The 24,152-nt window shown below is 33.4% G+C and overlaps 1 protein-coding gene across 6 annotated transcripts in view; it reads left to right on the plus strand.

Annotated features, from left to right (window-relative positions):
• The window catches only part of LOC118187950 (glutamate receptor ionotropic, kainate 2-like), a 588,918-nt gene that overhangs the window by 445,230 nt on the left and 119,536 nt on the right, over positions 1 to 24,152 (plus strand). For all 6 annotated transcript variants that reach the window (XM_085815148.1, XM_085815167.1, XM_035358255.2 and 3 more), the window contains exons 4-5: positions 6,077 to 6,252; positions 16,157 to 16,210. In XM_085815148.1, coding sequence (XP_085671274.1) covers positions 6,077 to 6,252; positions 16,157 to 16,210 — 230 coding nt within the window. The remainder of the gene's footprint in view (positions 1 to 6,076; positions 6,253 to 16,156; positions 16,211 to 24,152) is intronic.

Here is a 24,152-nt window from a genome sequence, read left to right on the forward strand (position 1 = left end):
AAATGTAATATTCTTGTGTGTTCAACATTCACCATTAGTACATGGTGAATGTCGACATTTACCGGTGTAAGTCAATAATAAGAGTATTTGGAAAATATTTCGGACATACACCAAGCGACTATGTGAATGCTGACATTCACCGGTGAAAGTCGACATTCTCCAGATTTCGGTGTTTCACCGTAACATATACACCATTCAATAAAATTCATAAGTGTTCTTCCTTCTTGTCTTCTCTATCTCTTACTATCAAATTTTAGATTTATCCACATTTATTACTTTCGATCTTCGCAGTCTAACAGTGGTGTGTTATTATTATTCTAACCATTGTCTTTCAATTTTAAACTGTTTCATTATTTTAAAATGGCAGAGCACATGAGGCCTATCTGCGTAGGACGATAGATGCTTTCGTGAAGGAATTTAAGGGGAACTGAGTCGTAGTCACGTTATTAAGAAAAAACCTGCGAAACCAATAATGAGTTATATCTGTAGCTTTGTTTCGATCCCGCATCGAACTGCCAGCATTCAACGGTCTTAACCACTCGGCCACCGGTAGGTTCTGTTTAAAATAAAAAACAACACACTACTCCTATTACTATCTCTCTATACTATAGTATAGAATAGTAATAGATTATATTCTATACTATAGAGTATATGATAGTAATAGATTCTATTTTATAGTACTGAAGTATGGAATAGTATAGCGATAGTAATAAAACGTTACTTCTAATACTTCTCTCTATACTACACTATACTTAAGTTCCACTTTTGTAAAATGAAGGAAATACTGCTTAGATTTCATGATCTTCAAATCGTCATTTACAATAGTTCAACGTTACCAAAGACGCATGTGGAATACATAATTTTATGCATTTATTCATGTGCTTAGTTTTACATGGTTCTGAAACTCAGAAATTAACTTTTGTTGTGATTGCCAGTTTCTGTCCCTGTGCTTAGATATTCATATATGTTAAAGAAATAAATTCACTAATACCATTATACTTTATTCCGTTTATTTATTTTAACGACTGAATTTTACATACATATTTACCTAACTTCCAGAACTAAAATTAAAGGTTAAATTGCATACTATTTCCATCAAAACATGCTAACATTTGTGAAGCTGCAGCGAATGAATCTAAGAAAATCACATTCTTTCGCTTGTCATTATTAAAAATATTATATATTCACGAAAGTTCATTTTTCTTGCTAAAATAAAAACTATAGACAGATATTCATTCTCGAAAATCAGATTTTATTAGCTTTGAAAAACTGGAGAAAAACGTGAATGCATGTGTCATAATACGGGTTAGTTATGCATATGCACCTCTATGTATATTCTCATTTTTTCTTGTACTCATTGGGCCTGTTAAAAGTCTAGAAGTTTAGAATGAACGGAATAAGCGTAATGCTAAATACATTTTCTATTTGAGCTACTAAATTAACCCTTCAATTCTTTTGCAAAAAGAGACTTTCGGACTACAAAATAGCTACCTCAGTCAATAGGTGGTTTTTCTTCTTGTCTTGATTCCTTCTTGCTGCGTGGACTAGCTAAGTCGTCTTTTTGGTTTGTTTCATACCTAATATGAATAAAAAGCAGTTCCTCTACAAAATGATTTCCATAAATGTTTTGCTCCTGAAGCAAAACTTTAGTGCTTCGCCGTTTTAAATTACTTGATTTCATAAAGAAAAGCTATTGCTCAAAGCAAGGTAATAGCAAAGTGTACTTAGTGATTTGCTTTCATAATCTGATTCTTTATATGAAAATGGTATATTTTACTGTAAAGTTTCAGTTAATAGAATATTTTGCTAAAGTGGATTTTGAAATCATCAGGGCTAAGATCAAGCTTCAAGCTTCAAGCAATAATAATCCTATTCCACGTTTGCATGCCATGTTGATATTAAATTTTTTCCCCAGGGCAATAATGAAAATCTATAGTTTTAAATTCTGAGTCTAAACATTCCCCATAATTATATATTTTTGCTTTACATTTCCAGGTTTCATGTAGTCAGTTTAGGCTTTGCTTTTAGTGTGATGAATATTCTGAATGATTAATTTGTGCTGGAATGGCCCAGAAATATTAGTTTGGTTTATTTAACTATGGCGATGCGCTCGAAGTTTATCTGGTTGAGAAGAGGGATGCTGCAGTGGTGTGCTTTCTAAGAGAAGCTGGTTTGTATACATGTTACATATGGAAAAATAACGGAGTGCTTATGCATCCACCCTAATCGCCGGAATTGGAACCTAAAGCGGACTTACCAATATTCCGTGACTTTACTGTTACTACCCCGGCTTACTACCCCGATAAAAAGTTTCAGATTTTGCTCATAATTGTTAACCATAAATGATATTATTAATGATATGATTAAATAAAACTGCTCCTGAATAGACATGCCATTTTGTCTGTCAGAATATTTTTCTGAATTTTATATCATCATGAAAAATAATATACGAGATTAACTGGTAGGTACATTATGACACTGTTAGTTTATATAATTGATGGAATAATATCATTTATTACTTATATATTTTAATTATAACTGTTAATCTCTTGATCCTTCCACTTTCCCACAAAAGGTTCTAACTATACAATGTATTTTTTAACTATGCAAAATACAGTTGATTTCTTTATGAATTTATCACTGTAGTTTCTCATTAACTAATTACAAAAATAAACGATATAGAAAGGCTAAATACTAAATTTCATTTACTGAAAGCCACTGCTTATAGCTGACAATTTAAAACAATAATAAATTAGAGGAAATATCCTGATAGTATAATAACAAACTATTATAAAACTGTACATTAAATAACGTTAAAATTAATAATACTTACCGAGTAGTAGTTGCACTGATTAATATTTAATATTAAACATTTTGCATAGTATTAGTATATATTAATTAGTAATATGAATAATATAATGCATTACAGTGGATTATAAAGACTGAATAATACATGTCATATGAGAACAGAAACAAAAACGCTACTAGATTCCACCCACCAATATAAATTATTTACATTATGTAATTTTTCGCTCACTATTTGACTGCTTTAGATCTCTTACCTCAAACTTCTGACTGGCTAAAGTGCTTGAAACTGGCCAATTCTCGCGGTCCTTTAACTGCCTTAATTCTAATTTCATCTGAGTTCACAGGGAGCAAGCAGTTATCTAACATTGTATCAGCCAAGTGAGGAAGTATCGCATTGCATTTCCCTATGCCTGTTTTGGTGCTATAAGTGGTTAATCCAACTAAATTGCAGTAGAAGTTCGATGGTTCAAATCTCAGGAAGAACACAGTTGATTTTCCATGTTTTCTTGTATGAAATCTGAATCATCGCTACATAGAGGCTCCTTTGCATAATCTTTGTAGTGTGAACTACACACTGAAGAAATCAGTGTTTTGAAATCAGAAGGGACTAAAAGACTAAAAGTAAAAGAGAAAAAAATTATTAGTTGTAACTTAAGCTAAGATTTATAAGTAAACAATAAAATTTTGAAAATATCTTCCGAAAATTTTATTTGAATTATCAATACATTAAAGTAAGTTTATCGTAAACAGAATTTTATTAATTTATTTTTTCTTCTTTTTCGACAAAATACTTCTGTTAAATTAATATAGAATTAGTATAATTCTCGTCATGAATCTAGAACACAGCCATGCGCAGTTTTAGTAAAGATGTACATATTATAATAACTATTATAAGAAATAGTAATAATAATAATTTTCACTTTTAATTTAAAATGATTTAGAACTAAGATTAATTCAAAAACAATTTCTTTTTATTCTATTTTTTATTTAAATTTGTTTCTTGTTAATAGATTTTCATCTGTAATTCAAAATGTTTATGTCTATTACATTTGCTTAACTTTTGTAGAATGTATACTTGTCTAGACCTTTATATGTAATTGAAATAGATGAATTTTAATTTCAAACATAAAATACAAATATCAGCCTTAGATCGTTACTATATTTATAAAAATATCGGAATGAGAACGCTCTCCTTCAAGAAGCAAAAGGATTCTTCGCTAGACATGGGGAAAACTGTTTATTGAAAAACCATTCTTCGCATCTGTTTCCCTCGAAATCGATCAAGTTTTTCTGCGGAATCAACGACAAATGTATACCTGAATTTTGCCTAATTTTGAATTATGAATAAAATTTTATTATAAATAACGTTTTAAGACTTTAAAGTAGTTTGTCTAACATTAAAGTTATCATTTGATAATTTCACTGGAATTTTAGATTATCAGTTGGTTGATAGCAGTTTGATAAATATTTCGTAGATAAACCAGATATTTATCATTTAGAAAAACGATTATTTTATCATAAGTGTACACTAAATAGCATAGCATAATATGTTACTGTACCACGATTTAATCTAAATTACGAAATTGTCTTATAAGTTTACTCATTAACGACAAGCTAAAAATATGTATCATAAGTGCCAGGATCAGTATTAAACCTAAATAAAATGTACCGCTTTTTAGTAGATAAGATACCGCAGCTATTAATGCAGTCTATTAATTCACATTAAGTAATCAGTCTTTTAATAAGCACGATTTTTCATTTGAATTAAATTCTAGATCTATTCATGAATGCAAATGGTTCAGTTAAATGTAAATCATGTTCATGAAAGACTAATCACTTTGTTGCAAAGTAAGGAATGTGTGAATAAAGAAGAAAAAAAAAGCATATGAAGACTAGTGAGCCCTTTAGGAAATGTTTCTACTGTGCAAGTTAAAACTAACAGACATTGATACATACAGAGCTAAATCTTATGTATTAAAATGATTACAAATAATTTGTGCAAAAGCATTATTTAACAAAATTTACCATTTTATTAATCTCAAAATATTGATTTTAAAGTCCGTTTATAGAAATTTTAAAATGATGAGAAAATATTTTCTTTAATTATTAAACTTTCTTTAATATGGTATATGGTTACTTTGTAAAGACTAGGTTTCTCTGAAGAAAGAAAAGCAAGACAATTAACTGGGACTTCGCCGGGACTCGAACTCCGCATCTTCCGGTTACTAGTCGGGCGTGCTTTTCAATTATACCTCGACGGCACACTATAAAGGGGGAGAAAATACCTTACACCTCCTATCATGGATACAGACTTTACATATTGAGTCCACAAAACTTGTCAAAGATCGAGATCTTGATAATCTTGATCCTATTAGATCTTGTGGAAGCTTGGCATTCTTCAGAAAGTGCATTTTGTACGTGATTAAGGGTTTGGGAAGACACTTTTTTTTGCCATCTGCAGTTTGATTGCCTAAGGAATCCCATACATGTGCATTCGGATTTAAGTCTGGAGAGTAGTCTTGTGAATCTATTCGACTAATATCTTCTCTTTCTAAGCATTCTCATATGATAAATTCTCGATGCGGGAGAGTATTGTCTGACAACAGCTTCTCTGCTTATAAAGCGGTTACAGTTTCTTGATGGGATTTTTGAAATAATATTTATATCTTGGATGACTTCCATTTTTGCTTAAAACCGCCAGTTCTGCCTTTCTTTACGTAATGTATTGGATTCATAATGAATACTGATCACTCTCAGAAACCTGATGAACTTTAAGAAACTCTTCAGACCCGAATTTTAACATGAGGCCATTGCATTCACTCTAACACGTTTTCAGGCTAAGTTTCGTATTTGATAGACTAATTTATGCGCTGAAGTCTGATATTTAGTTCAATAACAGATAATTACCAAAAATAATAGCACCACTGGGCTATCAATGAGCATATATTGTCAGATTAGCCTTTAAATTTGACGAACAGTGTAACCAGTTTATTTCTAATTATTATAAATAAAAAGTAATTAGGATAGGAATTTCATTATAGCCATACCTCAGATGAAATCTGCATTGTCTGATACTTCCATATTATATTTACAAGTACTCAAACGCATTTAAAATGCTGTGATGTAAGATGCTACTTTAACAGAGTTAACAGCCTTTATGTGCATGTGAAATAATAGTTTTCTATCTATGCTTTATATTACTGTGGGAATAATGTATCGGTAAAGTAAAAAAGAAGTTTAGTGATAATTCTGTTTTGTTTCATTGCAGCTTTGATTAATTTACAAGAGCTTCTGAAGTTACCAGTTCCAAGAAATGTGCAATACGTGTTCCGCAAAACGGACCAAAGGGGCTTCCGGGACGTTCTGAGGGACATCAAGGGTCGCGGTATATACAGCATTGTGGTGGATACTAAACCGGACAATCTGCCACATCTACTAAAAGCAGTGAGTTTTTCTACATTTTATTTAAATTACTTATCTCATATTCAGACGAACCAATTAAATTAGGAATTCTTCAAAGTTAAGATATACACTGAAAACACAAACTGACAAACGCACCTGCATTGAAACCACCTTAAGTGACCACTATCGGAACCACTGACTTGAGAACCATTGGTTATCGTCGGCACACTAGAATATAAATAGCAGAGGTGCGAAAGACATGCCAAAGATTGTTATCATGATTAAGAGCAGCGATTTAAGCGATTTTGATTGCGAGCAAACTGCGGGTCCTTGCAAGTCCGGATGTTCGATATCAGCAACCGCCGATTTGTCGAACATTCCGCGCAGTACTCTAGCACGGGTGTACTAATAACAACTCAAAAACGGAAAAAATGGTTTGAATCGTACCAAATGTAGTCTTAATCCGAGTGATGTACGAGATGCTTGGAATAACTATCGTATCGTATCGTAACGACAAAAAGTCAGATTATGTCATATTTTGTTAAATTCCGGTAAGATGCCAAATTACAAGTTTAATGCAAATGCTTCTTTCAGCGTCTTCACTAGGATCGTCCTCAACAACTGGAGCAGTCTGGATATAACAGGTGACAGCTACCCACAACTCCATTCTTAAAGGAAAGTCATCTATTGCTGCAGTGGTAATTTTCCAGATCGCATCACTATTAGATGGCAGAAGGCAAAAATGTGTCATCTGTTCCGATAACGCCGTTTACCATCTGTTCCCTTGTGTCAGATGGGCGTTGGTGGCGTTGTAACTGTCTGGAGCAACTTTAAGTGTCCTTATTTGTTTCCCTTATCACTCTGAATAAACCCTATCGCGTTCAAGCTGTGTTGAACTGTTGGCTGATCATCTATACTCCTTCAAGACCTTATTGTTCATACAAAACACGATTGACTCGTTCATGCGAATAATGAACCACCCCATTGATCACACAAAGTACAGAAGCTGTTCAACGATAATAATATTCAATACTCGCCTGTCATCCAAAGTCTCCAGATATGTACTTACTCTTGCATATGCAGGACGGATTACAATGGTGTTTTAAATATTTGGACTTAACCATCATATTCTGTGACGGATTTACGTCAGAACCTGCAAGACTGTTGGCTGACAATACCACCGCCCAGCTTCCAACGCCTTTTTGAATCCATTTCCAGGCGTACTGTTGCTATTATCCAGGCAAAAGGTTGAGAAGTGTTTATAATAATTTGTGTTTTCCGTATATTACCCGAGAAACGGCGGGTTTCCAATGTTGGCAATATAACTTTTAATACAAGTTCAAAATGCAGATAAATAGAAAAGATGATGAAAAAGGATTTTAATATATATAAAAAATAAGATACATACAAGTATTATTTCTTCATAATTTTCTCAAACCTCTCCGATTAATATCACAAAGCGGAATTACCGCTAACCATAACTAAACATTTTGAAATCTTGTTAGAATCCCTAAACTTACTAATTATTTTCATTTTAGTTACATTAAAACTTCATGATGTTCAGACAGACCAGGCTTTATATTTACGTCAGAAATTCTGTCCGGGTCTGAAACCTCTTTGGAATATTTACACGAAAGTCTGTCGAATATTTCAGTTTCACAGGTAAATGATAATTTAAATGATGAAAAGAAAATAAAGTTTAAGAGAAAACTTTAAGAGCTAAGTATAAATTCTTAATAAATTTCTAAAATCTTCGTGATAGTATATCACATCTTTTGTGATATATCATATAGTGTAATTTGTTCAGTGTCACACAGAGGGAGGTAATAAAAGAAGTATTAAAAAGTATTTAAAAAGTTAATTATTTGCGTTTCGTCTTCGAACACTGCGGTTTATTTCAAATCGACAAACGTTATTGATGATGACCTTAAATTTGCAGTTAAACAAGGCGTATTCACTTACCATAATAGTCGCATGAAATTTGTTTCACCATATCGGACTATACATCTAAATTGATAAATAAGTTATTCTAATATGAAATCGCCATTAATTTTAAATGAAATGCTCTTTTTTTCCTTGAAAACTCTCGTTTATCTAACTGTAACAATTGAAAATTCAAATCATAAAAACATAAATCTAAACTCTATATGGTTTAGATCTTTATTTTAGATCATTGGAATCAAATGGAATTCTTACATTTGAGTACCAATAGAAACTTAGACATTTTGTGGTAATATGCCTTGATACATGTCAAGATATTTAATTGAAAGATGATAACGTAAAACTGATACTCCTGATATATCTTACAATTCTGAAGATGTGAATAGAAAGGGCCAAAAAATATAGAGGGATTCATATAGAGGGACTATTCCAAACTTCAAAGCATCTGATTTAAAATTAATAAACGGAATGAAAGCAGACTTCATATACAGATTGTAGAAAGCACGAGGTCATTAATTCCGAAAATCAAATTGTACTAAAAGTAACCGAAGAGAGGTATTTTGCCCCTGTCTGAACCGAAAGTGTGTGTAATTAATTACAATTAATGCGCAGTGTTTCAGCGCAGGTACCTTTTAAATATGAAGTTGCTTTCTTTCAACATCCGATTTAAACATAATTCTGTGGAATCCCACTTTAGCGCATTTAATCTCTTCGGAAAATACCACACGGAAAGATTTGATTAATCCGCTCAACTGATCCATTAATGCCCGTAGTAAATATTTACATTCATCTCAAATGTAGGTCTTATCTCACAACATTTCTACTTCTGAGTTTCTTTGGAGAGGCGTGTGTACCTCTCCGAATTCTGCATCAGTTGCGTAAATTATTCTGACTGGATATACGGGATTGCAAGTATTTCCAAAATTTACTTTGATGACGATCTCTAACCGATTCATTTTGCAACTCCACTAAATACGAGTATAGAGACCTTTTTCTCAACTACTTTGCCAAGGCCTGTCCATTTGGAGCAAAGTTTATTTATTCAAGCTGGTATTAATACTACTAATCACATATCTCAAATTAAAATCTCTTTACGTAGACCTCAAACTGTGGTAAGAAAAATAGTTCTGTTGCTTATTTTCAGAATTTTCTTTAGCAAACTTTTCTGCCTCCTGCAACTTATTTCTAAGCGAAAATACAGACTCCGTTACCTTCCGTCCCCCGTCCCTTTGGTAATACCATGTCATCCCTCCAACGTGATTTAAGTATCGCCAAACGTCCAAATCGTACTCGACCGTACATTACCAAAAATGGAGAGATTCGAATAGTTGAGTTTGATATATCAACATAAGCCCATAAGAAACACGGTAACTTCTTATCCCAGCTTTGTCCATGTGTATTTATTGCATGATGCAACACTGATTTAATATTTACGAATCACCTTTCCACCAATCTGTTTGACTGAGGATAACCTGAAGCAGGTTATCCGTTTTGACGAGTCTCCTAATCGCGTCCGAAACTCTTGTGCTATCTTGGCTTTAAAATTCGTTCCATTACCCGTGGTGATTATTTTAAGAACTCCCGCTTGCGTTAAAATATCAATGAAGGCATCACATGGGGCTTTCGTGGTAACCGCTTTGAATGGCACCACCTCCGACCATCTACTGTTTTGATCGACTGCATATAACACAAACTGGTGCTATCGTAAGGATTCTGGCTCAATCTGTCCTAAAATTTCCACTTTTGACTCATTCCTGTAATAGGCGCCCTTTCCTTCACTTTAATCTTCCTATGAAGCCATCATTTGTAAGCTTCACACTACTTCCGGAAATTCTTGCATTAATCCTTCCACTAAATTTACATTTTTGTCCTCTCCGCCGTCTTCTTGTTTGCGAAGTGTCCCCCTTATAAGCTTCTGTGAGTTAACATCGCCTCATTTCTTTCTTACGGCTTCCAGGAATCACTAATTGACTACATCGCTACCCATTGATATTTCCCATATGGAATAGGATCCCCGATTCTATCCAATATACGCGCCCATCCAGGAATGCGTTTTTCAAAGAACTACATTACCGTTGTTCCCGTCTAAAAGCTAAGTTTGCGGTAGGGGTGTACTATCAGCTGAGACTTGTTCGCTATCTCCCATTTATACTTTCGCTTCATTTTTATTCATTGCCAACAGGGCTGCATTCGGGCTCTTTCTGGCAAACATTCGACGTCGGAACTGATTTTTACTCAATCAGCCGACTATTCTCTGGCAACATTTTTTGCTTCCAGGCCAACTTCGAATATCAGTTTTTCTTCCTTGTTCTCTCCCAAAAAACATATCTTTGTTCGCTTAGGTGTCTATAATCTCTAGGCATTACTATCGCTTCTTCATTCAAATTAGGCAAAACTACCTGCGTGTGCATTTACGTAAGGTTTGTGCATCCTCGTATCCCAACCAGATACTTTTGGGTACCAAAACTAATTAGGCTTCTAAGTAGGATCAAACGGCAGACCTTAACAATAATTTCTTCCTTTAGGCATCCTCATTCATATCATCTTTCTCCGTTCCCCTTTTGGGTTTTGCCATTACGGTTATCTCTGGGCAAAATCATTTTATGTGCCCTTCACCCTGACACTGAAAGTATTTCACAATTTTCTTATCTTTCTGAACCATGCCCTGACGTTCTAAAGTGTTTACTCCTTTTGTATTTATCCTTCTCAATTCTATAATTCGAAATACAATTTCCCCTACTCTTATTTAGTGGCAACAACTTCTCCCCTTTTCCTACCTGTTCATGTTTGGGTCCTATTTAATTTACTTCAAGATTAATTGCATAGTGATGTCTAGGCATTGGAGCAACATAATTATCTAAATCATTTGCAAATTTCGATGGAAAAGCTAATTTTTTTACTTCTTTTGACAATATGTGGGCCTTAACGTTTGATTGTAATTGCTCTTTTATCTGACTCACAATCGAAAGTTCTCTAAGTTAATCAAAAGTTTTAACTATTCTAGGTATTAAATAGAAATCACATGCTGCCTCAACCCTCGCTAAGAGGCGACTGTAAGTTCCCTCATTCTATTTCATACATATTTTTTATGTTGTAATGGGATAATCTAGAATACATTTAATATTGTATTTTTAACATATTTATCTAAAATATAATGAATTAAAGTTGAGATCAGATTTTTAACTTTGACTTTTAAACTCTGCAAAATAATTTTACCTTTAGTTCTTCCGGAATTTTATATAGATTAAATATCATTTCTGCATGATGGGACAAGAACGGCCATTACATGGGTTTCGATGGAGAATCAAACATAACTCCTTTTACCATTTTTAATATTGCAAAAAGTCATTTTCCTTGTTCTCCGAATCTGAAACCCTTTCACTTTCCGAGCGCAATTTGTTTCCTTCCTTATTCGTTATCTTTCTACTTTGAATTTCTAGCTCCTTAATTTTTATCCGATGGCCTCTCTCTAATTGTCTTTCCAGAAATTCGTTAATCGGTCCTTCCCCAGGTCTGCTTCGACTTCACAATTTTCTATCTATAACTCCATTTCCTGTAATTTAATTTGATTCTTCACTCTTCTAATGCTTTAATGCGATTCCTCTGACATCCACTCCCTACTTTTCCTTTTAGGACCCATTTTAAATTCTGACATTTCTGCCTTACAAATTTAGACACATTAACATAAAAACCATCTGATTTTACAACCATGTATACTTATAATATTACTTCTGAATAATACCATTACTCCGTCAGCAAGCGCAATTACGGACAATACATATTTCGTATTAAATCGTTAAAATACATTTCACAACATGACATCATATCTTAAAAAAAAACTGAAGTCGTTTTTAACTCTGTTGATATTTCCATTAGTACAAAAAAGATGGTTAATACTTGAGTATTACGCCTTAATATAATTGCTTTTTTTATAATACATGCATTTAATGTATTGCTCTTACATGTTAGCCTAATTAAAATTTTCAGCCCTAATTAACTTCAATAACCACGATATTTAAAATAATTTCAACATTAAACAATAATAAGAATGCACATTAAATGATGTAAATATTTCAATATCATCTCTAATTTAATTCTTTAAACCATTTTAAAATTTGAACTAAAACATGTAATATCTCATCTATATATAATTGATAAAAATGTCGTATCTCTCGACTATGTTAGGAATATACTTTCTACACCGTATGGTGTGGCTGTGACTGCAGAATGAAGTGACATTTGATGAATCAATATGGACCGTTCAATTCGGCAACTGTGAGTATTGATGGAATTATACAAATACAAATGAACCCCAACTCCCTGTAATATTTTCCATGATCAATTATTGCCAATTTCTATTTGGACAAGAAACGTTAGCGCGAAACTCAGGCGCTTATAATAATCTGCCATTTTGAGCTTTTGCACACGTTTGATATCACATACCCGCTAGGAATTTTGCATAAATCTACCTAGAGTTTTCGAATTTCCTAGGACGCACAGAACAGCAGCTCCAAAATCTCTCCTATCCGCGACGTTTGTTCCTCTTTTTCAGCTGCAAATGCCTTCAAACACAGAAAGTCATTTTATAATCCTGGTGTATATTCAGAAATGCAGAAGTTTGTTTCGATCTGTATTAGACATGGTCTGCTTGACTAAACGTATCTTGAGTAGTTATGTTTAAACTGACGCAGATTAAGTATTTGTTGATAACGAAATAATTATAATATATTAATATATTTTCTCACATGCACAGTAACCTACTACAAACTAAAGGAAACATGTCAGCTTGTAGATACTGAATATACAATAAATTTGTCTTTCAGTACTTCAATATTTTTTATTTTATTGTTTGGCAGTAGAAAAAATGTTAGGTATATCTAAAGGCCCAAGGCTATATTTTCTTTTTAAATAAAATAAGGTCTCAAGATTTAAATGCCTGTATATGCAATATTCTTTCCGTTTTAGCATAGAGCTTCACTATTTCAAACCTTCGATAAAGCTAGCTTAAATTGTCTTCGAAAAGAATATTAAATTTACAAAAATATTCATTTGTATGATTTTTGCATCTGATATGAACTGGACTGATTTAAAAGAAAGTACAAATTTAATAACGCATAACTCAATCATTATAAACAAATTATGAAATGGGAGGTCAGCATTAAACAAGGTTACAAACAGCAACAGTAACGGAATGCTACAATATTTCAGCACTGAAAAATGAATGTTTCCCTGTATTTAGTCCCTTCAAAAATGCAAACACCAGCTTTAAAAATATGTTCATGCTATCATAAATTTGTATATGCTTGCCGTGTGCATCAGCTCCAGCAGAAAAGATTTTTCTATATTTTGTGCGACAGTATAACTTGCATATTACAGACTTTCTAATCACTGGAACTGATTTTTCATTAAATGTCCAGAAACAGCACGGGCATACCGAGAAAATTTTTCGGGAGGAGGAGAAAGTTTAGAGATAAACGTTTACATCAATAATTGTTTACTTAATTATTTAATTTGGGCAGAAGGTTCAGTAATGCATTATACGTTTACCATACATGCATCAATGCAAATATCTTTTTACTTGATCCGAAGAGGACTGGGTTTCCTACCATTCCCCACACCATGATTCTGTGTTTTCTTTCCTGAAGTATGGTATTATTACTGATAACGCAAATATCTATCTTTTTAAGTTAGAAATACCTAACCTCTTTATATTAACCATTTCGGATCCAAATGATTTCTGTACTGTAATCCATTTAGGTCACACGTAATATTGCATTATTTATATTCGATGTTTGTGCGGGCTTCTAATTACTCTTGAACTCATTACACTGTATTTTTGGATGTTCTTGCATTGAGGATTAGTGTTTTACTGATTTTAATAATGTCGTTGTTTTTCATGCTGTCAGTTAATGGCATTCTTGTAATTTGGTTTAACGTATTCAAATAATAAACTTTTAAAATATAAAGCATGTAATGTAATGTAAATTAAACGTGCTTTGAAATGTAAAGTGCTTTGAATAAATCCTGTAAATCTATAGCTGCGGCTCATACCAAAGATTTGGAATACCTGAGTATATAACTGAAATAAGAGTGTACCAAATACAGGTGTCCAGAATTAAAGGTTCTTTTTCTAAAGCTTCCTAGAGGCGAAACCAGTTATCACAAAACCGTTACATTTTCTGGCGGAAAGGAATTGGAATGTTTTTCAGAATAAATAAATAGTTACAAATCTTATCGTAAGAAATCATTTGACTTTGAAAACATGTAGTGCAAAAGTAAGTCTTTGTCGACGTCACTCCAGCAGCTGATATAAAACCTAAAAACATACGTGGAGATTTTATTTTTTATGTGTTCGCTGCTCACAATAGCAATAAGTTTACAAGATCGCGCTTTGCTAGTAAAATTGTTGTATCTAAATAGTAATTCCATAGCAGCTAATTTATGGAATATTCGAACTTTGAATAGGATTCGAAGAGGTCCAATAAATATTAAAAATATTGGAAAACTGATAACAAAATTTGAACAAAAGTAACGTTTTCTGTTAATGAAAGAAGAAGAAAATGCGTTTCTTCAGAAGCAGTGCAGGAGATTGCGCTTCTGGTGGCAGTGGCCACAGCTTCAAACTTTCAGGCTAGACCAGTGTCTGACGTATAGCAGAAGAGTTAGACAAGGCAAGTTCAACTGTCCACAAGACCGTAGGGCATATTCTCCGATATTATTCTTATAAACTTTCACCGATGCAACAGTTGCTTCCACATGATTTTGATTCTCGACTCCAGTTCTCACTTTAATTTCTAGCTCGCTTGGAAGTCGACTGAGAATGTCTTTAGAGTATCCCTTGGACAAAGGAAGCGCATTTCCATTTGGACTGGCAGTGAATACTCACAATTTAGGAACTAAAAAATCTGCTTCCCAGAGTTTCCGTTGCATTCACCAAAATTGACGGTATGATGTGAATTTCGCGCATCATTTATTCTTGGGCCGTACTTCTTCGATGAGTTACAATCTACAAGTTCAATGGCATACTCAATTACCAGGCAGCGATATGCAGCACTGTTAGAGAATGAAAATTCTTCTGGCTGTGCATTGCACCCGCAATCTTTATGCAAGATAGAGCTCCTATACACATTGTGCGATGTGTTACGAATATCCTTAAATGTCATTTTACAGAAAAACGTGTCATCAGCCGGCACATTCGTAATGTATGGCTTTCCCTATCCCCCGACCTCAACCCATGCGATTTTTGGCTTTAAAGGCATTTAAAGATCTGGTAAGTCGTGACAATATAAGAACTTTATTCTGATCTTAAATCTAGCATTTCCCAGCGCACACTTCGATGAATTGTGGACAATGCCATCTTGTGACTTCAGATGACAGATGAAAATGATAGCCTTCATATGAAACACGCGTCACAAAATTTTAGTGTTCTGATGACTGTTTCGCCTAGAGACAGTTTTGAAATAGGGTCCTTTATAACTCTGGACACCGTGTGCATTATAGATAAATCTTGCCTTTTTATGGTAGAATATTTGCTGACTGGAGAAGATAATTTTAATTAACAAGACTAGTGTATTATCTAGCAATATCAGTGACTTTCAATTTCAACGAAATGGTGCAAAAAAAGTTTTTTTGCTTGGACGCAACGACGTAAGTCACGAGCCTTAGCATTTTAAATCAAAACTCTGCTGCCACTGTAAAGACATCGGGATACAGCGATCAGTAATTACCCTCGTATGATGATATTTTTAGATATGAAAGACAAACATGTGTACGAAAACAAATATGTTTTCTAATTAAGACATATGTTTTCTGTTATGGATTCGATAAATGTGTTTTCTGTATTATTGCAAACGCACGAGTTCATATTAAGATTCCTCTTCGTCAAAGTTAAAGCTGACACTTATAAATGTTTAAGTAATGTTATTTAATATCATTTGGTATTAGATGAATACGTTTATTATTATATTTTTATAATGCTTTCTAAAATATTTCATTCCTTTTTTAGATTCTTCAGGTTCAGATGAATGACTATAAGTATTATTATCACTTTACTACATTGGTAAGTGTATGTTTTCTTTCTCAATGATTTTTACATACGTGTTTTCCTATCGTATACCCTTTAATCGCAGAAAGGAAGAAGTATAAAATATTATGTTTATTTCGAATATAGAATAGTAATACATAAGACGACTCTGCGATTTTTAATTTATATAGCAAAAAAAAAAAAAAAAGCTGTTGCATGAGATGATCTTACTTACATAGTACTTGAGATGGGTACACTGATAGCAGCCAGATAATTAAATGACCTAAATGTCATACTTTGTGATAAGTTAAGAAGCAGGATATATTTTCTTTTAATGTTAAAAGCAGTTATTTTTAAATGCTGTATTGCGCAAATGAGATTAAATGCCTTATCAGAATACCGCGATCTACAAATGAGCATTTTATGGAGCAATCATCAGCATCTCATATTTAGACCAATGTGGTAATCACCAAGCTGCTAAAACTGATAACGTTTGATTAATTTATCTCTAATCTCGAAAGCATATTTTTTCTAAGTGTCTGCTTTACATTGTGTAGCGATGAATGTACATTAGCCAAGAGCAGATTTGATTATAAAAATAAATAATAACAAAAAGTAAAGAAAAATCTGAAAGCTTTTTAGATTTTATATTACGCCTAATGGGCGGTTTTTTAACGTTTTGTGTGTTACATTTATTTATTAAATATCATGTTCTTCGCACTTAAACCATGATATTCAATTCAACAGCAATATTCAACAGCAAAATATTTAAAAAGAGCAAAAATTCAACTCCAAAATATTTAAAAAGAGCATACCTTTAGAATTTTCCGATCCAGAATTTTCCGATTTCAGTTTCGCACGCTGGAGATAAAAATGTTTCCTTTTCGTACAATGTTCACAATTTCTCGCTTTGAAATCATTGATTTCGTTACTGAAAAATTTTTTAAAGTTTTACAAAATATGTAATAAATAAAATAACTCAAATTTTAAATTTAGGCTTCCATATGCCCATAATCGAGTGCAGGACTGCCTTATTCAAAATTTGATGTAGGTACCGTTGTTTTATCACAGTGCGAGAAACATACATAAATTTATGCAGATTCTTCATTATTTAATCTGTTTAAATATAATGCAGGGCTCTAATATTTGGTGGCAACACTTTGGAAGTCAAACGCCGTTTTATAATGGACGAGGCAAAATGCCAAAACGAAATTAAAAGCTGTTCTGAGCAGTTACCTGTTTGGGAGAAAAAAGAATATACGTACTCTTTCCCTGCAATTACATGTTGATTAGATCAAGAAAAATACTTTAAATTAGAAAAGCAATTCATACGTATTTTTATTATAGTGCAAATTTTTACGTCTGCAGAGATGCAAGACCGAGAAAGCGATTAAACTGTTTTGATACACTGATTTTATAAAAGAGGCAATATCTAATATGATATATTACCTAGCATATTGATGCACTGCCAATATTCATTATTCGGAGACGACAGCCGTCACGAGGCTTTCTTACTCGTACAAAATGAAATAATGTTACATAGAAACCAACTTTTAATACAGTATTGTTTCATTATTATCGCTTCTGCACGTGTTTATTCGAACTTCGCTATTACTTGAGAAACAAACGATGAGAATCAGACGACAGAATCATTGTGAGCGTCCGCTTTGCAGTGAGAACCTTCCTGTATACAGCATAATGAGTTCCTGAAGGAGATAAGACATTCCTCTTTTAACCTCACAATCGAGTGGATTTAGCTCCTTTGGTTTCCTTCTGCAATCCGAAAGTTCACAGAAAGTCACTAAGAGGTGGATCAAATCATCTAACATAAGAATAAATTGTATTTAATCAAATGCTTTCGAGTAAAGTTAATTTTAAAACGAGGTTTAGGGTTCAGCGCAGAACAAGAGAGAATGTATAACATTGACTGGAATTTGAGAGTTTTTAAGCTTTCGAATACAGTAAAATTCTTCATAAAGAACAGTTTGATGTATTTAAATGGTAATCTGAATATTTTGTAATGATCTGAGTAATAACACATTTTAAATTCAATTAATTAACATTTTTGTTAGTCAGAATCATCTGTCTTGATAACAACTTGATAACGTGAACGCAGAACTTTAAAGCACATCCTTGACCACCTAGAGCAAAGGAAGTATAGCAATAGAGAAAAATAAGCGCATTTGTCATATGTTATCAGAGAAAGGATACACCGATCGCAAACATCAGTCATAAATTTCACATCTATAACATCACGGGAAGGACTGCTGCCTTTATTGAAATTTTTTAGACGTAAGACCAATTCATTGATTTTTCCTGTTACTACTTTGTCTACATTTATCTTACTTTTTATACAATATACTTTAGTGACTACCTTCATATAAAGATTAAAAATATGATCACAAATTTAAATAATCTCTTATAAAATGTAGCGTATTTATAAGAACATTAAATTAGAAGTATCCCCATTAGGCCTATGCTTTGCAACAACAGAAAATTACCAATGAAATCAAAATCATTAATACGATAGTACAGCAAAGAAAGGCCAGGAATGTGAAACGACATGCTGGAGATGCTTCCAATAGATAAAGTGCATATTCAAAATATCTTAATAGCTCTGGTACTCTAATAACCTAAAATGTAAAAAACAATATATATTTTCTGCTTCACTTTTATTCAGATAAAAAGGTAACAAATACTCCAGTTCTACAGGAATCACATTTAATTGCATCACAGAAGGTTTCAAGATAAACTGATTTTCTGAATTAATGTTTGTTATCTTTAATCAAAGCTGTTCTCTAATCAACAGCAGCTAATAATTAAGGACACAATTAAGAAGGAAACTCACGAGAGCCTCGTATTTTCACCGATTAGAGCTGTGATCGTTTTAAGAAAAATCTTTAAAACCTGAGCCGTTTTTCTAATTGATTCCGTATAGAGCAGAATTTCTCAAACTAAAGTACATGTACCCCTGGAGACTGTACATTTTTTATAGTAAATGGTTTATACAAAATATTTAAATAAATCTAAAATGCCATATCATTCAATATTTTGTCTTAATATTTATCATTCGTTTACAAATGTATTTTTCAATTCTGACGCTCCGTTTAAATTGGCATCCATGGTGACAGCTACACTGTCATACGATAGTTACTGCTGTAGCGTTAATTTTGAAACGAGTAATATACCTTTGCATAAATTTAGCTTGTCGGGAATCATAATGTCACTCCGGTTAAAAAGAAGAGATAAATAATAAGTATATGTCGCCGACAAAGCGATAAAATTTCGAACCACTAACCATCATCAGGAAAAACTGCAACCATCATCAGGAATGATGATTTGAACCATCATCAGGAAAAACTGCATTTATGATCTCGCTGATTACTTCGATGTTGGATGAGGCAGTGCTATTCACCATAGGCGAAAGGGTCGTAGGACGAAACACCTTGTTATATGTTATCTTTTGAGTAGGTCCAAAGGCTTTAGTGACATTACTACAGTACGTTCTCCATGAGACACACTATATCTTGGCGAACCTGGATTTTCAGCAATGTTATGAGTAATTAAAAAAAATATAATACTGTTGCAAGCGGAACCTGATTTACGAAGCTAATTAAATTAATGAAGGTAAAGTCCAATTTTTGGAGATTGATTACAATGAAACAGGCACATTTGTTGCATTAATCCTTATCAATAATAAATATGAGTATTTAATATTCTATATATATCAAATCATTTAATGTTTATTATAATAAATCTGAATATTTAATATTCTATATATATCAATCATTCATTGTTTATTACAATATATTGTAGTGTACTTATATTTTTATATAATATAAAAGCTTTATTTATGAATGTAATTGAATAATAAATAACTAAAATGTTTTATTATTTGATTAAAAACACTACATTTAGGATGCACTTGCTTTTTTGGAAAATGTTTTTCTGATGATACATATATTTTTGTTTCTTATTAATATCGTATAAAATTTTAAAAGTCTGAAACCTCGTAGTGTAGAACAATCACTTTAACGTCTTTTCCTTTTACAGATCCCTTTCAAAAATACCTATAATGTTATAGACTCTTTGTGGAGTTAATCAGTTCCTCCTCATATAGAGGATGGTTTTAATTATTTTTTTTTCAGGAACATTCTGCACATAATGAAAATCACATCAATCATAAGGTTACTGCCTGCCTGCATAATAAATGTAATTTCAACATGAATGTTTTTACTGTTTTGAACTAAATTGGTTGAAAAAAACGTGACTGGTGATTATGTTCGGGTAGTTATCCCCGTGTTCAAATCCTGGGGGCCGGCCGTTTGGAAGTTTTTGTAGTTTTTCCCCATGTGTAACATGTCTACGAGCCAGTTTGCCTTAGAATGTCCTCCAGGATGGTAGATAAGCATCGCGTGCTTCGCGATTATCAAATAAACCAAATTATTCATGTTGGCTGCTTGAACGCGCAACCACTAGCAGCGTCGTGCGTTACAAAATGCCAGTTCATTTGCTCATTGTCTGCGCTGATAACTATAAATGTTTCAAATGCAATAAGTGTACCGTTTTCTCACTGTGTCGAATGCCTTTTATAGTTTCATTTATAACCTGTAAATGAAACCCGTGTGGCTGTTACAATTATATATTTTGCAAATATCCCATTTCATATTTTATACTAAATGCGTTTTGGCTCTTCTTCAAGAAATTGACGAGTTCTTGTTATTTGCATGATCTAGCATATCAATAACATTTATATTTTATTAATTCAGAGTATACATTTGTAAGCTATTTCTCCCTCTTTCCTAGCGTGCCTTCGTGGTGAAATGGTTCTGCACGCTGGGCCGGTATTCCAGAGGTCCGTGGTTCGATTCCCGGCGAAGGCGGTTGCTCATTTTTCATCTTGCCTATTTCCAAAAATATCCTAATGTCTCTACACATTTAAAGTGATCTTGGCTGTAAAGGTTAAAACATTTAGTCGAATTTTAATGTTCCGTATTTCTCGAGCCCTCCCGCAATCATTCCAAATATCCTTTAAGAATCGGCAAAAATCGCGTTAATAAAATGGGCTGTACAGGAGAATACTGCGTTTATGATCTTAAGCAAGTATCATGATTTTAATTCATAAATAAGTCAAAATTAATTATTATTTAAGAAATGATCTAAGAAAATACCCCTGTAAATTTAAATATTAGATATTAAAACATTTCGAATGCTCTTATTTAGATAATTATTGTTTTTAGCACAAAGGGCGTTACACAGAAAGTCTATTAATTTAGCTTTGGCATTCTGCGTTGAAAACTTTAAAAGACTGTATCACTTTTCAAATTGTTGCCAACAAATATTGCCGCCCTGTGTTTACATTTAAAAAAATTAAATAATGAAGAATTTACATAAATGTATATATGTATATTTCTCGCATTCTGATGAAACAACGGTACCTAGAGCCATCAAATTTTGAATAACGTACGTCTCCACCCGAACACGGGAATCTGGAAACCCTAATTTGGAATTTGGAATTTGTTTTATTATCTATTTCATATTTTGTAAAACATTTATGAGTTTCTGATTCAGAAACTCAACGATTTCAAAGCAAGCAATGGCAATATTGTACGGAAAAAAATATTTTTATCTCCAGCGCGCGAGACTGTGTATTGGAAATTCTAAAGATATGCTCTTTTTAAATTATTTTGTGATTGACCGGCAATGATTTGAAGGGGAGATGCTGGGAGAGTGCAACAGGCTCTGCATATGAACAACAGTTGCTGTAGTAGTATGTGAGCAGTTTTCTCCTCACGTATGAAATCATTTTACCTCCTCAAATAAAAGCTGCATAACTGCATTATGTACATTGCATTGATAAGGCTTTCTAATTTTATCCTTTCAATATTTGAAATCTGGCATCCATGATAAGCGGTTGTTAATAATAAGATCCAAGCGTATGAATTCTGCAAAACATTTAACCCCTTAACTGCTGCGGGCGTATATATACGCCTTGCTCAGCCGATGCGTTAACTGCCCCAGGCGTATATATACGTCCTTCCAAACTGCTATCATTTGCTTTGCGCTGCTACACCTAAAATTATTCGCAAAGTTAACGCATCGGCTGCGCATCTGGGGTAGTTAACGCATCGGCTGAGCAAGGCCTATTAACCCCTTAACTGCCGCGGGCGTATATGCCCGCGGCAGTTAAGGGGTTAATAGGCAAACCGAAAAGTTTTAGACTAGGATTCCGTCTTGAAATTCCCTTGAGACTGGTTACCATTCCATGTGTCTGGTGAACTGACATCTGTAGCTTATGTTTTGTAGCCTACTTGAGAATTTGTCGAGGCTTTTCTTGTGCTTGTTGCAGACAGAAGTGAGTTGTAGCTGCAACAAGCAACAGGAAGCCTTCTGCATAGGCTATCAGTTTAGCTCATTCTAAGTCTCTGATTTGCCGGTATAGATTCTATAGAGTTAAGTCCAGGCACGGAGCTTGAAAAGGACTGCGTAACATAGATTTCTTAATGACTTACGTCGTATGCGTATCTGCAATCTTGTTGGCTGTGACATAAGTTCATGCAGCTCTGTAGAATATCTTGTACAGGAAGTCGTACTGCTGAGTGGGAACTAAGTTATGTTGTACTGATAAATGTTGCCTACTGCTTAATTAATATACTAGTTCTAAATCAATGTTGCCTACTGCTTAATTAATATACTAGTTCTAAATCAATGTTGCTACTGCTAAATCCGTTTGCAATGTGAGGTCTTTTTGACTTGAACTGACACTCCTGTATAAGAAGGAATCGATAATTTTAAAGTCTGGTGATCTGTAAACAAAGCAAACAACATCGAAAATACTCTCCATGTATATCTGGAACACGCTCCATGTGTTCCAGTGTATCTGGAACTCTTCAACTCTCCATTATTGTTATAGAGTCATTAAGATTTTTTAGAGGCAGAAAAGATGAACAATAGCAAACACCTTCGCCGGGAATCCAACCACGGACCCCTGGAATACCGGCCCAGCGTGCTACAGTTACACTACGAAGGAACGCTAGGGAAGTGAGAGAAATACCTTATATACTCCCCTTTTTGAATGGCGACTAGGGTTTAGGGGACCTAGTCGCCAAATCCTGGGATCGGAGAATCATCATACATAACCCTTTTAGTTCGGGCGCCACTTGTAGAGTCATTAGGATTTTTTTAGAGGCAGAAAAGATGAAAAATAGCAAACGCCTTCGCCGGGAATCGAACCACGGACCTCTGTAATACCGGCCCAGCGTGTTACCGTTACACTACGGAGGCACGCTAGGGAAGTGCGAGAAATACCTTATAATGTATCTGGAAGAGGCGTCACAAAATTACTATCTTCTCATCTAATTTGTATTTTGAAATAATTTCAGCGGAATTTTGTTTTTTTGTTACTGCATGCATCTTACCGCTACACATTTTACGGCATATGATAGAGTGGTAAAAACGCTGTCCCGTTTTTTTTCCAGGACCGCCCTTTCTGTTTCATATGCTCATAATTCGGAAAATAATCATGCATTCATTGATTCACAAATTATGTTTTCAAGTTTTTATGTTTTTGTGTCAGTTTCTAGACTCAGAAATCACAAAAATGGGATTTACGAAATTAACATTTTCTAATATTTATTTAATGGTTAATTCATTTATGACAATATAAAAAACAAAATTATGATATGAGTAACAAATGAGTTCATATATAAAAGAGCATATGCAAACTAGACGCTGCTTTTCCAAAAAACCTTATGTAGAAATTTTCTGTCTATTATCAGTTATATTTTTTTAAAGAAAAAATTAAAATATATCATACTGAAAGTTTTAAACCTCTTTGGAGCAGATACATCTAATATAACAACTTTCTTTCTTAAAATGCAAATTTATAACTGTGGTTCTATTTCTGCATTAAACTGTAGACATTTCTTATCTTCTAGAGAAGAATTTCTAAGATTTACAGTGGTGTAAAATTCCTATT

Source organism: Stegodyphus dumicola, chromosome 1 (genome assembly GCF_044657685.1).
Source record: "Stegodyphus dumicola isolate Sdum_Otavi_A_Nest chromosome 1, ASM4465768v1".
Taxonomy (NCBI): domain Eukaryota; kingdom Metazoa; phylum Arthropoda; class Arachnida; order Araneae; family Eresidae; genus Stegodyphus; species Stegodyphus dumicola.